A 15,685-nucleotide genomic window follows, 5' to 3' on the forward strand; every position below is an offset into this window, starting at 1 on the left:
AACAAACAACATGGCAGACTGCTGAGATGACACCTGAAAACAACATAGAGTCATCCAGAGAGAGACACAAACTAGTGTATGATTGAGAGGGTTTTGTTTTGTGAGTTTGTTTTTGCACCATTCCAGTCAATTTGTAAAAATGATTAGTTGTTGAAGCCTTAACACAAATCAATCTTGAACATGTGCATTAGAGAGCGATGACACACGTCAGTCAGTAGGAAGTTTTCTAATACAAGGCTGTTATTGTCACTTGAAGAGACATATATAAAAAAACACTGCAACATCATGATCCTTTGACTCAAGGCGTCTTTGATGTGATAATATATGCATACACACTACACTAACACTACAATCCCAGTAATCCATTTTATTTTTTAAACTGTACAAAAGCACACTCTTAAATTTTAAACAATGCTTAATATAACTATACAGTACAACACATACACTACCAATCCTAGTTTCTAGTTCATGAACAATTACATTGGTCCTCTGCCAGATGCTTCAACACCGTATAAGCTCGATAAATGGTGGATATTGGAGAAAAGCATTGTGACGAATACATGATCACAAAATTGTAAGCACCCCTTTGTTATAGCCCACATCTGTGCTAGTGTCCGCCTGTCACTGGCAAACATCAGAGAGCTACGGCAGGGAAAAGACGAAGCATTTAAATAAACAAAATAAAGATCATTTGTTGCCTCAGACCTGGCTGAAAAGTACATTTTTAATGTTATTCTTCTGCAAATATTGCTCAGAGGGACTAAAAGAGTCACTTTCACAGCAGCAAAGCATTCATAAAAGAAAAAAGCCAGGGGAGACCCTAAGGCAAGGCCTCTAGGGGTGAGGTGGACAGCTCTGGATGAAAGACCAGCTGTCTATCAGAGGAAGGTTTTATGTATGCTAGTGGTAGCGAGACAAGGTTGCTTTTAGAGAAGAGTGGAGTTTAAACGTTTCTCTTTCAGTGGGGGTCTCTGTGTGTATGAGTGTAGAGTGTGCTCACCTGAGTAGGCCCAGTAGGACTCTTCAGCCGCTCTGCGGTGCCTGTCTCCGATTGGTCGGTCATGATGCTCTGCCTTCTTCCCCTCAGCTAATGCTAAAAAAGAGAAAGAGGGTTAAAATATAGATTCCTTGAAGATGTGGCACAGTGGTTAGCACACATGCATAATGAGCTGTGGTGCGCAGGTGGGTGATACAGATTCGAATCTAGCTTGCAACATTCCCTGATCAAATTCCCCATTATTCTTCCCATAATTTCCTGTCCTTTGTGACTAATCAAGGAGATCAAGTTACAGCTTACAACCTGAGGCACACACACACACAAATCAGAATTTATAGCCTCATACATACACAAACAAACAAACAGAATAACACAACCGTCTGCAATCTCAGGCTGAACCAAGTCATCAAATCCTGTATAAACCAATCTGGCAAAAAAAATAATAAATACTCCATTAGATGGAAAATCTAATTTCCCCTTCCCACATTAAACATGTATGAGGGGCTAAATAAGTAAATAAGGCCTGATTGGCCGGTGAGTGGAGGGCTGAAGCGCTAAGTGCTGAGGCTGCGGACAGGGCACTGACAGTCATAGACGTTAAGCTGTTCCACCATGCTGTCAGAAGCACCAAGACCAGCTGTGTCCCACCGCTAGGCTGAACTAATCTAGACTCAACCCAACAGGAGTCCTAGATGCCTTTGCCTACTTGCTCGGGGCTCTAGGGCTCATATTAGTAGTGAAATTACAACGCAGAGGATTGGAGAGCTTAGATTAGCTTAGAAACCCAGATCCTCATGTTCGCTGAGGATGCCAGAGATCTGGCTGTATTGAATGAGAATTTGTTGTGACTTGCAGCAGGGGCTGGTGGAGTAGGGAAGGTTGGCTTGCATCTCAGCATCCCACGGTCTCTGTGTGAGGCTATCAGAGGCAATCTTGGCCCCTCTGTGCTTGGCTGGATGCTATGACACGACAAAGCATGACAAAATGCTTTGCTCGGAATAGCATCCAACCATACCACTCTTAATATTTCTTGTATATATATTATATATTGTATATATTTCTGTGAATCACTTCATTCGTACAGTTTGTTTTAGTGAATTGTTTTGCTCTGATGACTAATTTCAAAGAACTGTTAAAAAAAAAAAATAGATCCACATATTCATCTGAATCACCACACAATTATGTTCACAGTGTCAAAACCTCATGTTTGTACAGCATGCCAGAGATCTTGCCATGCTGAATGCAAATTTGTTGCGACTTGCAGCAGGGGCTGGAGGGATAAGGAAGGATGGCACATATCCCAGCACCCCCGCAGCTTCTGCATGAGTTTATCAGAGGTGATCTCGGCCCCTCTGCGCTTGGTTGTGGGATATCGGGGATGCACTGGATGGTGAAGGGGTGGCATGCGATCAACCTCAAAGCTGCTATCCACGTTCAAATTCGCAAACACAGCATGGCAGGTCTTGGGGGTGACTGCCATTTTAGATCTAGACTGACCCAAAGAAAGTCACCAAAAGGGAAGGAAGAGCATAGCCAAAGCACAGGTAAGACAAAAACATGCTAAGAAATTACAGGAATAGGAAAATTCTATCATTATTTACTCACCATCTTGTCGTTCATATGCTGTTATTTATTTATTTTTCCATGGAACACAAAATATGTTTTTTTAGAATTGTTTTTGCAGCTTTTTGCACTGTCTATCAAGATCTAAAAAACACAAACGAACACCATAAAAGTGCCAAAAAAGTATTCCTTGTGCCCTACATTCCAAGACTTCTGAAGCCACTCAACTCCTTTGTGTGAGAAACAGATTGAAATTTAAGCAAAGATGGGTCTATGGCTTTACAAGAATGAAGATGGACTACTGTGATGTTTGCTTTAGGGTAATTTTAACTATTTGGAGCTTGACAGATATGGTTAGTATGACCTGTTGTTGTATGGCACGAGCTGCATAAAGATTCTTAAAAATGTCCTCGTTTTGTGGAACAACATGAAAGTGAGTGAATATGAAAAACGGCCAAGTTTTTTCCCTTTCAAGCCTGCCGATGTGCTGACCACACTACGGTAACAAGGACACACTGCCTAAAAGCCATCGCTCAAAACTAAATGCAATTTACAAGGCCTCTCTACCTCTCTGAGCACGCTGGGTAAGTACATTCTGATATGAACAATGGGTGACTTTTTGTTTCAATGACAAACTGCCTTCTGCTCTTTGCTGCTCTAATTCTTCAGGATAGCGGCTCGGGCATGTCGGCGAATGCCAATGAGAGGGTATCGCTATAGCTTCTCTATGAATTACATTATTGATTGCCGATACTCTTTGAACAGAAAATGTAATTATGCAATGCGGCATGCCGAGCTTAGTCGCTATCCTCCCGATATGTCACTCATGCTCTCTTTCTCTGTCCCTCAATCATTCTATCCCTCCTTTTCTCAGTGTTCATCCATCATTGAAGCTCTCCCCCTCTCTCTGGCACTCTGACACTTCTTCCCAGGAGTAACTCTCTTGGAGGGATTTGGGATCGTCTTTTAGCAGCACTTCAGTGTCAGAGTTTCCTAGAAACTCTATTATCTCGTCCAAGCTTGTTTTACCTTCCCAAACCTTGCTCTGACTGTTTACTCTCATGGTCACTTGATTCTAGGAGAGCTCTACTGCCAGCATCTGTTTGTGCCATTGGCCAATACCAGCTCATGCAATACCAATACTCATGCAACTACTCCTATACCTGTGGTTTGAGATTGTTGTACTCTAGACCCGCCACCCTCCTCCAAGTATATCCAATGTATTAATTGTATATATGTTTTAATTAGTGTTTTATTTGTTTTATTTAGTGATGGCACCCTTGTCAAATAGAGGTTTAACATTCAACCTTTGGGCGGCACCATGCTTTAACTCCACAAGATGATGGGGTTCTGTCATGCACAAGCTGCCTGGAAACTGATCAGCTGGTGAGACCTTCCAATTAGGAGATTTCTAGACCTTCAAGAGTGTGGGTGGAGGAGGGGTCAGATAGGTTGGACAAACAAAGCCCAACCCAGGGATCACGGCATAGGGCAAGCAAATCATTCTTTCTCAGAGGAACCAGGTAACTAGAGAGGATTTAATCTGTTTTAAATACTCTTCACTCAGCACAGGCCTGGCTCTGTGGGACACTGCATATACCACTCAACTTAAGTAAGCAGAGAGTTTCGGATGCAATTTTGCTTTTTAATAGTTTGTTCATTCACATAGAATGTCCAATGTGTATAATATGATTTTTGTCTGAACGTTATGTGACACCTTTGCCATTCTATCGTACAACTCGTTGCATGTATACGGATCTGTCTCTCGTCAGTCTTGGATTGATATTTGCATATAATGTTATGCAAATTCTCAGGAAATTGTTGGCTGCACATTGAAAGGTCAGCACAAACAGGTTCAATATTGAAATAGTTTGAACTTTAATGTTACAACATTTGACATGCATGCAATGCTGGGTCAGGGGTAACACTGTAGCTTGACGTTTCACAGAGTTGATTGCATTGGGGCATGTGAAAGGACCTAAACCCACCCTGTAAAAGAAAGCATTTAGCTTTTTTAGACTTAGAATAGTGATGCTGTGTTTTTCCAATCAATGAAAGATGGGGAATGTTCTGGAACCTGTAGAAAAATCATGCTTCACATTCATAAACATTATTTAATTGGTTTATGAACCGCTCTTCCTTTGATGACATCTACAAAAGGAAGTCTATCTGATTTAGCTAACTTCTTAGGACATTTTCAGCAATTCTGTCACCAAAGCATGACTTAGAAACACACACACACACACACACACACACACACACACACACACACATGAAGGTACTTACAAGAAAAGGAACACATCCATTTAAGTGCACATACTGACAAGTATGAGAAATCCAAGTCACACACACACTCAAGCACATTTTGATTGCTTCATTTCTCTGTTATATGGGGCAAGCTAAAAACAAAAATGAGATTGACACCCACTGCTCCTGGGTTGGGTACTGAGACAGAGAGAACTCCATCTCCTGCCCTCCTTTATGAGAGAGAGAGAGAGAGAGAGAGATACTTTACCTAGAATGACCATCCACCACTAGAACAATATCTCACAGCTAGATTACCAGCACACACACCACATCAAGCACAGATGTCAACACACACATCCAACAAAGACACACGCACAATCCCTGTCCTCCAGACCCTGTCGAAAACAATCAACATCAATTCAGGTCCAATATGCACAAAGAGATTTGTACACACACACAGGGACGATACACAATCTCAAAAGCATGCATGAGGCTAGACAAACATTACACACCAAAATAAATTCATACTGTTGAAAAACAAGCTACACTGGCTTAAAGCAGAATCTTTCAAATCTAGATTCAACCACATAGTCAATGCCACTGAATGCTCGCCTTCCATGATCAAATCTCCGGCGCCATGGGTTCCGGCTCAACTAAATGAATTCTGACGTAATTGATTTACATTCTTATATAAGAGCTGCAGAGTTTTATGAGAAAGATATTGGGAGTTGACGTTTTTGTCAGGCTGTCTCCGTAGATACAGTGATAGAGCGAGGAGAGTTATGAGGGCTTCGGATGCAGACGCGGATTCCCGAACTCTCATCGAGACAAGTCTCGGAGGAGCCATGCAATGTCGTCTAACTGCCACTCTGAGACTGTTTTAGTGACAGATGGATCAATCATTGCATAATGAAAGGATAAGTAAAAAACTGTAGTAGATTTTGAATGCCATCAAGTGAGGTCTTTGTTACCTAGCATTTGCAGAAAGAAAAGCAAGATATACTAATAATCAGATTGTGGAGTGATAATAAACTAAATTTTACTTAAATAATCTATTATTTTATTAATAAACAAAATTTATAATGAAAATAAAATAAAATGGTTTAAAAATGTAGCTTGAAACATGATCATCTAACTACACATTGCATTGTGCCTAACAACCTGTCTACACTGGGAGCGTCCATTGACGTGACGTGCCGCAACGGCTTGAGGCTGTCTATACTGGACGAGTCGACATGAATGTTCTAAACCATTTCATTTGTGTAGGAGCACCAGCACGTGCAGCACAAAATGGAATGTGACACCGGTTTATTGTACAGATCCTTTGGTCTGGTTTGGTTAAACAAGCACCATTTAAGCACAAGAAACAACTTTTTTAGTATACTGTAAATACTGGGGGGAGGCCAGTGCCCCCATGTCAATAGGCGTGGCCCTCCCTGTCGCTCTCCTAAACTGGAGTAGTAGAATGGTAATAGTGGTATTCTCATTTTTATTTTCGGTATTCTTGAGTTCAGTGACCCCACATCATAATACATAGACCAAACAAATTATTAAAAAACAAAACATCAATGCTTTATGACTGCTTAATAATATTAAGTGGGATAAAGTTTAATTTAAGTTCAATATTTATTAATAATTTGCTTATGGTTCATAAGACATAATCTGGAAAGTCCACACACTGGATTGTGAATTGTATTTACAATTTACCCTTTAATTTAATTAATTAATTAATACTTGGACAGCTCCGACATTCAAATGCTTTGGGTGTAATTTTCAGATGGTCCCTTACAAGCGCTAGTCAATGAAAGCCTATGTAAGGAACATTTTTTGGCATAATTCTCCAGCTACAGCAAGCATTGACCATTTGGGTTCAAAGTTTTATGCCTATATAATATAGTCATAAATTCTTTAACATCGATGGAAGTGCCAGCTTCAGGTTCAGTTCTACTTAATGTGGATTATATGCGCTGTTGTAAAGGTAAGTGTAAGTTAAGATCACAAAACCTGCCTTATTGAATACACATGGGCCCAACTCGTAAGTCCATCCATCCATCCATCGTCAACCGCTTATCCTGTGTACAGGGTCGCGGGGGGCTGGAGCCTATCCCAGCTAACATTGGGCGAAAGGCGGGGGACACCCTGGACAGGTCGCCAGTCCCCAACTCGTAAGTATTCATGATAAAATATTTTTTGTATACATCTGCTGTGTTTTCATTTCTAGAACAACATACAGCACGCACTTAAGTTAATTATAATTTATAATCTTTTATTTAATGTTTTGCACTGTACAATGCAGACACAAGACAAATGTAGTGCAACAAGTTTGGCTAAACAAACAATGAAGCGATTCTGACGAAACAGCATGCAGGAAAAGATGTAAAGAAACAGGTATAAAGAAACTGCAACTAGCATTATACGGGGGCACACTGCACCAGCAATGGCAAATGTATTATGAATACATTTAAAACATAAAATTGGAACCCTTCATAAATCACCCCACTAAAGCTCACATAAATGCCTTACCTTCAGTGAGAAAAGCTCTTATGCACTTTTCTCCCAATTTGGAATACCCAATTTCCACTACTTAGTAGGTCCTCATGGTGGTACGGTTACTCAACTCAATCTGGGCGGTGGAGGACAAGTCTCAGTTGCCTCTGCTTCTGAGACGTCAATTCGCGTCTTATCACATGGCTCGCTGTGCATGACACCAGGGAGACTCACAGCACGTGGAGGCTCATGCTACTCTCCACAATCAACACCCAGGATTCGAACTCGTGACTCCAGGGGTGGTAGTTAGCGTCAATACTCGCTGAGCTACCCAGGTACCCCGAATCTTTGGTTGTCTTTAAAAAATTGCATGTCCGCAAATATTTAAACAGCAAATTATGTAATTATATAAACAGCCCCCCTACAAGCACACCGAGCCCCATCCTGGCCCCCCTTGTCAAAGTAGTCTAGAACTGCACTTGTTTTGTGCCCACTAAGTAGGTAAATATATAATTGTATAGATTGAGCAAGATGTTAGTTTTGGGAGTGAAAGGTGTGAGATACAATAGTGTTTTTAAGTTCCACAATCCAATAGTGACAAGATGTCAATTAATCATTATATTGGACCTCTGCTAAAAAAAATCTGTTCTTATGCCTAATTGTTTCTGTTAGATAGTTCTGCATTTTAAGTTAGCTCCAGCTTCATTGAAATGCAAGGCAGATATTCACATTCATGCACTTAACCTTGATTTTGCTTTTGTCTTTTTGGACTTGAGGGGTCAGTGTCTCCTAATTCGTTGCTGAGGACTCATTAACATTCTCCTCAGCTCCCTCCTGAAGGGCATCCACCCAGTGGGCACATCCAGCACATATCAATACCACACATCCCACACAAAGATGTGCATGCTTTCACACACAGACACATACATGAGCACATGGAGCAACATCTGTCGCCTAAATCTGCCTAGAAATGTGAGAGGGCAGCAAATACAGTGGGATGACAATGAGATCAATCTATAAGAGATGAAAGAGCTGGAGTACAAGAGAATGAAAGAAAAACAGACAGAGGGTAAGTTTGGTATATAATATGAAAATTCACAGGATAAGAAAGTTAAAAAGACTGAACAACTTTGGTCCTTTATCCACTATACCATGTTATAAAAAGCCAGTTGGGATGAAAATCTGCCCGGCTCCCTGTTTAAAGAGTTTATTGATGATATTAACGTAGAACTTGGATTTAAACCATGATACTAAATACAGTAATTGCCATATTTGTATACCATAGTATTTAAATGGTACTTCATGGTACTACTGAGAATATCATACCATGTCCAGAACACATGGTAATTTTTTTGTGCCACGCAAGGTCACCATGCCAATTCAAAATACCCCTAACATCAGAAATAACCAATAATTAAGATATTGAGTCAATAGAAAATGTCTCTAATTTAAAATACTTATGTGCAGTACAGATTTACTATCTCTAATTAAATATAATAAAATGCAATATATAATAGACTCCTATTTTAGCTTAAAGCAAATATTTAGCTCCATTTGGATGCAAATTACTATGAAACAGGGATAATGTACAACCTCTGGCACTGAGATATCAGACTCCTATTAGCAATATTAATTTAAAAGCAGACAACATACATTTTGTGTTTAAATTAGCTTAATATTTGAGACAGGATCAGCTGTTGTAATGTAATTTACTTTATCAAGGGTATAAAGTAAATTACATGTTGTAATGTAATTTACTTTATCAAGGGTAGTTCAAAGCAAGCACACAAGTGGAGAAGCATGCCATCACATCATTATGCCATCATGAGCTGGCGTCGATGTAATGGTTAGAAGTTACTTAACAAATAAAATTCATTTCAGCTGGACAGGAACAATAAAGTGGCACTGGCTCCCAAACCTTCACATTGCAACCTATGACACTATTGAAAAGACCAGCAATGGTCCACCAGCTAAAACAGCACCAAACCAGCACAAAGCATAAAGCAACCAGAACTAGCATAGAAATTCATGCTTGTATTTTCTGTAATAGAAAATGGGACATGGAAGATATAACAGATCCTTTAATTTTTCTTAAAGAGATTCTTGAAGGTCAAAAAATACAAAAATATCTTTAACAGATGCCGCTTTGCAAGGACAACAGTTGACAACTGGCTTAGCCTGCTGCGGTTCAACTGTGAAAAGAGGTGATGTTGTTTGCATCCAGCGTGCATAGTCTCTCATGTCTAGAACAACACACAATACCGTATTTCAATTTCAATGCCTGGTGAGAGGGTTTGTGCCCCATCCTTGATGTGATAAAAACATGCCACACTGTGAATCTAACAGGACAAAGGCTTTGAGGTCTCGAGACAACAGTCACAATGCTTGTTATGTCTGCATCTGGGTCCTGTGGCTAAGCAGCTTTCTTAATGACTTCAAGGACAAGGCACAAGGTCTCTTGTTTAAGGAGCTTTGACTCTGAAAGTGAGGGAAATTGACTGTTATTAAATCGGAAGGCGCCTGAGCAGCTGACAAGCAGTGTGTTTGTGTGTGTGTGTCAAATTGCGAATGGAAAAGAGGGAGAGACAGAGTGAGAGAGAGAGAGAAGAAAAATGATGCTGGCAGCACCAGGCGACACTGTTAGACATAATAACATAATTTGAAGTAATGATGGTTGCCCTTTAAGATAGTCCACAGGGAGAGAGAGGGAGAAATATGAACTAGACTCTCTTTGGTCTCCAAAGCAGCGTCCAGCAACATTGATGGCAAAAGCCATTTATAATGAAAGCCAACAGAGTGCCGTCATTCCCTGATCAGTCAGGCCAGAAACATATCTACTCGAGTATGCAAATGCAGATGCGAATGCATAGCCAGTGCACTGCCAGAGTGAACACCCAATGTTCATTTTTAACATGCCTCAGTTCTCAATGGGACGATAAATACCTTTAAATGCCATTCAACTAATACCCACTATACCATCCTGTGGCAGGGCGGAGGGCGGGCCGGGTCGTGATCCTACACATCCGGTCCCATATTAGGCTAATCAAGCCTCTGAGGTATAAAGGTCGACTGCAGGGGATCGTGCAGTCGACCTTTATACCTCAGAGGCTTGATTTGCCTAATACGGGACCGGGTGTGTAGGATCAGGACCCGGCCACGCCCTCCGCCCTGCCACACATCCATTGCAATGCATGTTCTTTGTCTCATTGGCCCTGTTCTAAATGGTACAATTTATGTGTATTATCAATGGTTGCAGTGTATGTGTGTTCGTGAAGTCCATGGGACTGTGTGGTGTCCCATTTGTCACTTAATGTTCCAAAAGGGAGCTCACAGGTCCCCCTTGTGGCCCTTGATGTGCACTTTGGCAGAGCCTGTACAAAAGCGAGATCCACAATGGACATCTACTCAACACCAACCTTCTACGTCACCAAAGTGTGGACTCAGAAGAGGACCTCAAAGGCTTAAGCCCAAAGCATACTTCTGCTTTTATGCATACATTTTGTCATCATCAGGGTATGCAAGCAATGTACATGTGCAACATGATTTGTCTAACCGCGAGTAGTCTGCATGTGCCTGGAATTGTTTGCACTAATTAGTGGGTCCACAAGGTGGCAACAGTCACAGTTGGGCTGTTCACAAAGTAGTGCAAGAAGACGAATGTCCTGGTGAACAACAGGAGACGAAGATGGAACAGTAGATGTCCACGTCAAGAGCATTCTCATAAGATACCTAGATTTGAATAACTCGAGTCTGAAATAATTTAAAGACATCTTCATGGGTCTAAACTCTTAAAGAGGAACAGACCAGTACTGTAGTTCACAGTCATAGTGCACATGCTTCAACCACCTGTGTATGCACACATAGTTGAGTAGCATCAGCGTATAGTATACTTTTTGTATACTAAAGTATACTTTGTATTTTTGGGTGCCATTTGGGACAGGGCCATTGTGTGCCATTCAATGGAGCAGGTTACGCTAACTTCCTTCATCTCTAAAACAACTTTACTTTTCAGCTGACATCCCAAATCCCTCTTTTCCACCCATCCACTCCAACCACATGGCTCCATTCTGGTATGTAACACCAACATTTCATGATCAGATACATTTCCAATGAATGCAATCAAGCCCTACTATCCATTTTTCTCACTGACTATATTGTTTCACTTTGAAAGAACTTAAAACAACATGGGTTGTGCATAGTGTTTCACATTGAATTTAATGACTGTCTTTTTCCAACTTTAAACCCCTCACAACACACCCACTTTTGAATTCTGTCTATACCATAACTTTCATCCTGATGTTTGCTATAAATAGAAGACTAAACATGACACAAACACGCAAACCCATTTAGTTGATACATGAGGGTCAGGAGAAGCGTGTGTATGCAAATTATGTAATAATTTGCACACTTCTATGCAAGCTAGAAGTGAGCTGCTTAATCATTTGTGCACCTGTTTGTGATTAGCAACCCTTCACACTCATAGCGGGGAGTTAAGAATGCTAAAGATGCCGGCAGAGAAACTGCAAGAGTCCCGATTAGGCAGCAATCAGTCACCATGAGAAGAGAGAATGAGAGAGCTGTTTCCTGCGGCTGTGACTGGGAGGAGACGCTGGCGCCGCTCCAGTGGACGTATGTTTGTGTGTGGAGAGAGTGGAAAAGGGAATGCCTTGGGGCAGGACGTTCGGGCATGGAACCCAGACCCACAGGAAAAGCGCAAGAGAAAGACAAGATCTCGAAATAGCACTCCACTTCCTCTAACTTCTATTTGCATACAAAAGCTAGAACTGGCTATGGAGTTGAGTCCCTCGAGGTTCCAGACGATTGCCAGGAATGCTTTCAGTACCTTTCTTTCTTTCTCTCATTCTCTCTTGCAGTTTGCCCTGAACTCCTCAGAGTCTATCAGGCACTGCATTATGCTTTTTGCTGGCTTCATTAGTCCTGCATGCAGCACTGGAGAATTTCATCACATATAAGCACACTTACACCCACAGCCAAGGTTCACTACAAAACAATATTCCCTAGGCTGCCTGGGTTTCCTTTGTGATTTGATTACCCAGAGAGAATGGGCAAAATAGTGTGTGAGTATTCGAATTAGTGGGACAAAACGGAATAGAACTCCAATGAGAATTGCTATTGTCATTTGAATCAAAACCTCACATACAGTGAACAATGCTTTCACAGAAGGGCTGGATCCCAACCAGGCCGCTATGTGTTCTGTGAAACTGCGAATCTCCTTTGCCCTCTGCAATATGCTTCACAGATCTTCTGCATGAATAAATCACAACGGTAGATATTGCATTTTCTACGTTAAATCCTCATTCATATAATTTGTCTCAGTGGGGATCTTTAAAACTTTTACAATGTCAAAAAATGGGACGAGACCTTAAATATGTCTAGCCCAAACTTCCCTTTCAATAGGATATAAATTGACACAGGACAGAAAACTGTGTTGGGTCTTGAGGTAAACTGTGTTGGGTCTTGAGGTACAAACCATTGAGCTAATGACAAAAAAAACAAAGGACAAAAAAAGAAGATATACAGTTTACTGTTCCCTTTTTGTGTGGAGGTACTATAACTCCATATATTTCATAACTTTGTCTGGAAAGGAAAAAAGGCAATGTGTTTAGCCTCAGCTTGTCACGATGGCACCACACACACACCGCCACCATCCGGCTAATGATTTTGAATCGATACCGAGACCCGCAGTGCTCCTTCATGCAAAAGGGGTCACCTCTCAGGTCGCAACTAATCTATTACTGCTAGAACACCAATACGGCCTCAGACACGGTAAATGCCAGGCGCAGAAGTAATTGGAGAGGTGATTGTGAATGAAGTGTAAAACCAATACGGGTGGGAAATGTGCGTAGTATTTAACAATGAGGTGTGAAATGTTTTCAATGTTAAAATAAATTTTCCTATCGTGCAGTCAAATTTAAGTAATTTATAGGTTGAGATATGAAAAGTGCAAACATTGTGGATTTGGGACACTTTTTTACTCTATTTGTTTAACAGTCCAACAAGTCAACCAATGGCGTGTGTATTCTAGAACATTATCTTCTCCATAAACAAACTACAATGAGCGCTATCTTTTGTTAATAAATCCTCAGAGAATCAGCATTATAAATTTCCTGTTAGCTTCACTGTGCTAGATGGAACATAAATAAGATGTAAATAAAGCATTATTATTTTGAAAGTTACTGATCCCCCTTTGAAGGATACAGAGCAAATAAATATGATGGAAGCAAATATTGTCATCAGGGCTGATCTGTCATAAGGAAATTTCTCATCTGTTGGCTTGCACCTTTGTTTATTAGCTTGTTTGCTAATGTAGCCCTCCCAACTTTCTATTAGAAGTCGTAGCAAAAGTGAGAGCTTAGTTTGACAAACATGTCCATCCACATAAAACTCTGAGCAATGTATAAATGCTGACAAGATTTAGATGGATAGGTACATAAAATAATAACAGTAGAACAGTAGCGGAGGCCGTGAATGGGAGGGCTGGCTGGCGTTGAGATTTCCACAGTGTAATCTCACCATGGTTGGACGCAGCAAAGTGTTGGACATGAAATTTGCAAATGTTAAAATTCGATTAACACCACATGAGGTGATGAGACCCCTATTCTATAAACACACACACAGAGCCACACACTGCTCAGTGTTGGCCCAATACAAACAACAAGCTCTTCCCCCCCACCAATGGCTAATGACAGTCCCACTGCTTCATGGCAGGAAAACCATCTGGGTGCGGCAAAGCTTTTAAACCAAACAAAACACTGCCAATCAGAAGTGTGTGATCCACTGTGGGTACATACAAGCACACACTAATGTATGTTGTCATGTGTGTTGGCATAAACATATGCTTTTATAAATGCAGTGCATGTTTGAGTATTGGGAGTAACTAAATAAAAGTACATTTACCTGGAGAAAAAAATAAATGTTCAACCAGTTTAAGCTTGTCTGATGGCCTTAGCAGGTCAGGCTGGTCTGGTTCACTGGTATAAGAGGAATTTTTGCACTTGTCAGCTGGGACCAACTAAACCACACTGGGAGACCAGCTAGACTGGCTTAAACCAGACAAGTCAAGAAAACCATTTTAGGCTGGTTTAAGCTGTTTTTAATTTTCAGCAGGGTTTTCAGTAGTATGACAGTGGCTCAGCCTTATCGAATAGTGTGGACTTTCCAGTAACAAGCTACATCTTTTTTCAATTAAGAATTCTGATTCGTTGGAAAGTCGGATTCATTTTAGCGAATACACCTTTTTCGCACTCCGGGTTTTGGAATGTGGAAGTAAACGTTTGCAGGGTAAACTTCATCTGTGGATATTGGGAGTGAATAGGAGATCAAAGCAAATATCATTTTTACTTACCCATTTCCTCCAAGATCATTATTACATTTGAATTAATTTCCAAAAGAGAAAAAAAATAGAGAGTGATGGATTAAGACAACCATATGGGAGAAGATGCCAAATTTACTGTCACTCTCTCAGACAGCTGTAATCGAAACCACCTCACAGCTATGGTAATTCAATTTTTAAAACTAATTCCAGGGTGATATAACAATAAGCATTATGTTATAAATTTACACTCAATATTTAAAAAATGTATAATATAAAAACAATCTGCATCATCACAGTCTATGAAAAAGGTGTATTGGTTCATTTGGACAGTTCATATAAATTAACCCATTACAAAGTGACTGAATGATTTGAGTCACTAAACAAAAGTCAATGTGTGCTGTGTATTGTTCTTTTTCAAGTAGATTTTTTTTGTTAAATGCTACTGCTTTTCATCAATGTTTCCACTAAGTATAATAATATAAATTGGTATTTTTCAAATTTTATTATCTGTATTTTGTGTAAATGTATATGCTGTCATTCTAATGGTTTTACCAGATAAATACTGCTCTGATTGTAAAAATTAATGATATAGTTATTTCAAAAGAACTTTATCACTATTTAAAAAAAGATATTGCCTCAGTATATAACTATAGCTTTGATATAAATAGTTACTTTAGTTAGTAGCTTGTAGTGTAGCTAACCACTCATTAAAAATATTAACTGTAGTTTAAATACTTCAAATTATGAGTAACTTGTTTATTCAATATGATAAATACAGTGGACACGCCGTGTAGCACACTGGGCACGCGGATTGCAGCGTCGGTAGATTACACACCCACATTCATCAACAAAAACACATAGAATCATGCTTGTTAAACTGTGTGGAACTGCTTCATAATCACTCAAAGTGGCACTTCCAAATATAACATTCCCAACTTTCACTTGATACAGAAATTATGGAGATAGACTTTAACCCTACAAAAAAAAATAAGCTTTATATAAAAACAAAAGTCTATGGTATGTCCCCATTTATCTAACGTGAGTTAAGTTAACGT

General features: G+C 40.1%; 1 protein-coding gene across 1 annotated transcript in view; it reads right to left on the minus strand.

Annotated features, from left to right (window-relative positions):
* The window catches only part of LOC127632505 (receptor-type tyrosine-protein phosphatase gamma-like), a 364,639-nt gene that overhangs the window by 287,737 nt on the left and 61,217 nt on the right, over positions 1-15,685 (minus strand). Inside the window, exon 2 of the mRNA XM_052111116.1 lies at positions 1,001-1,093. Coding sequence (XP_051967076.1) covers positions 1,001-1,093 — 93 coding nt within the window. The remainder of the gene's footprint in view (positions 1-1,000; positions 1,094-15,685) is intronic.

Source organism: Xyrauchen texanus, chromosome 39 (assembly GCF_025860055.1).
Source record: "Xyrauchen texanus isolate HMW12.3.18 chromosome 39, RBS_HiC_50CHRs, whole genome shotgun sequence".
Classification (NCBI taxonomy): Eukaryota; Metazoa; Chordata; class Actinopteri; order Cypriniformes; family Catostomidae; genus Xyrauchen; species Xyrauchen texanus.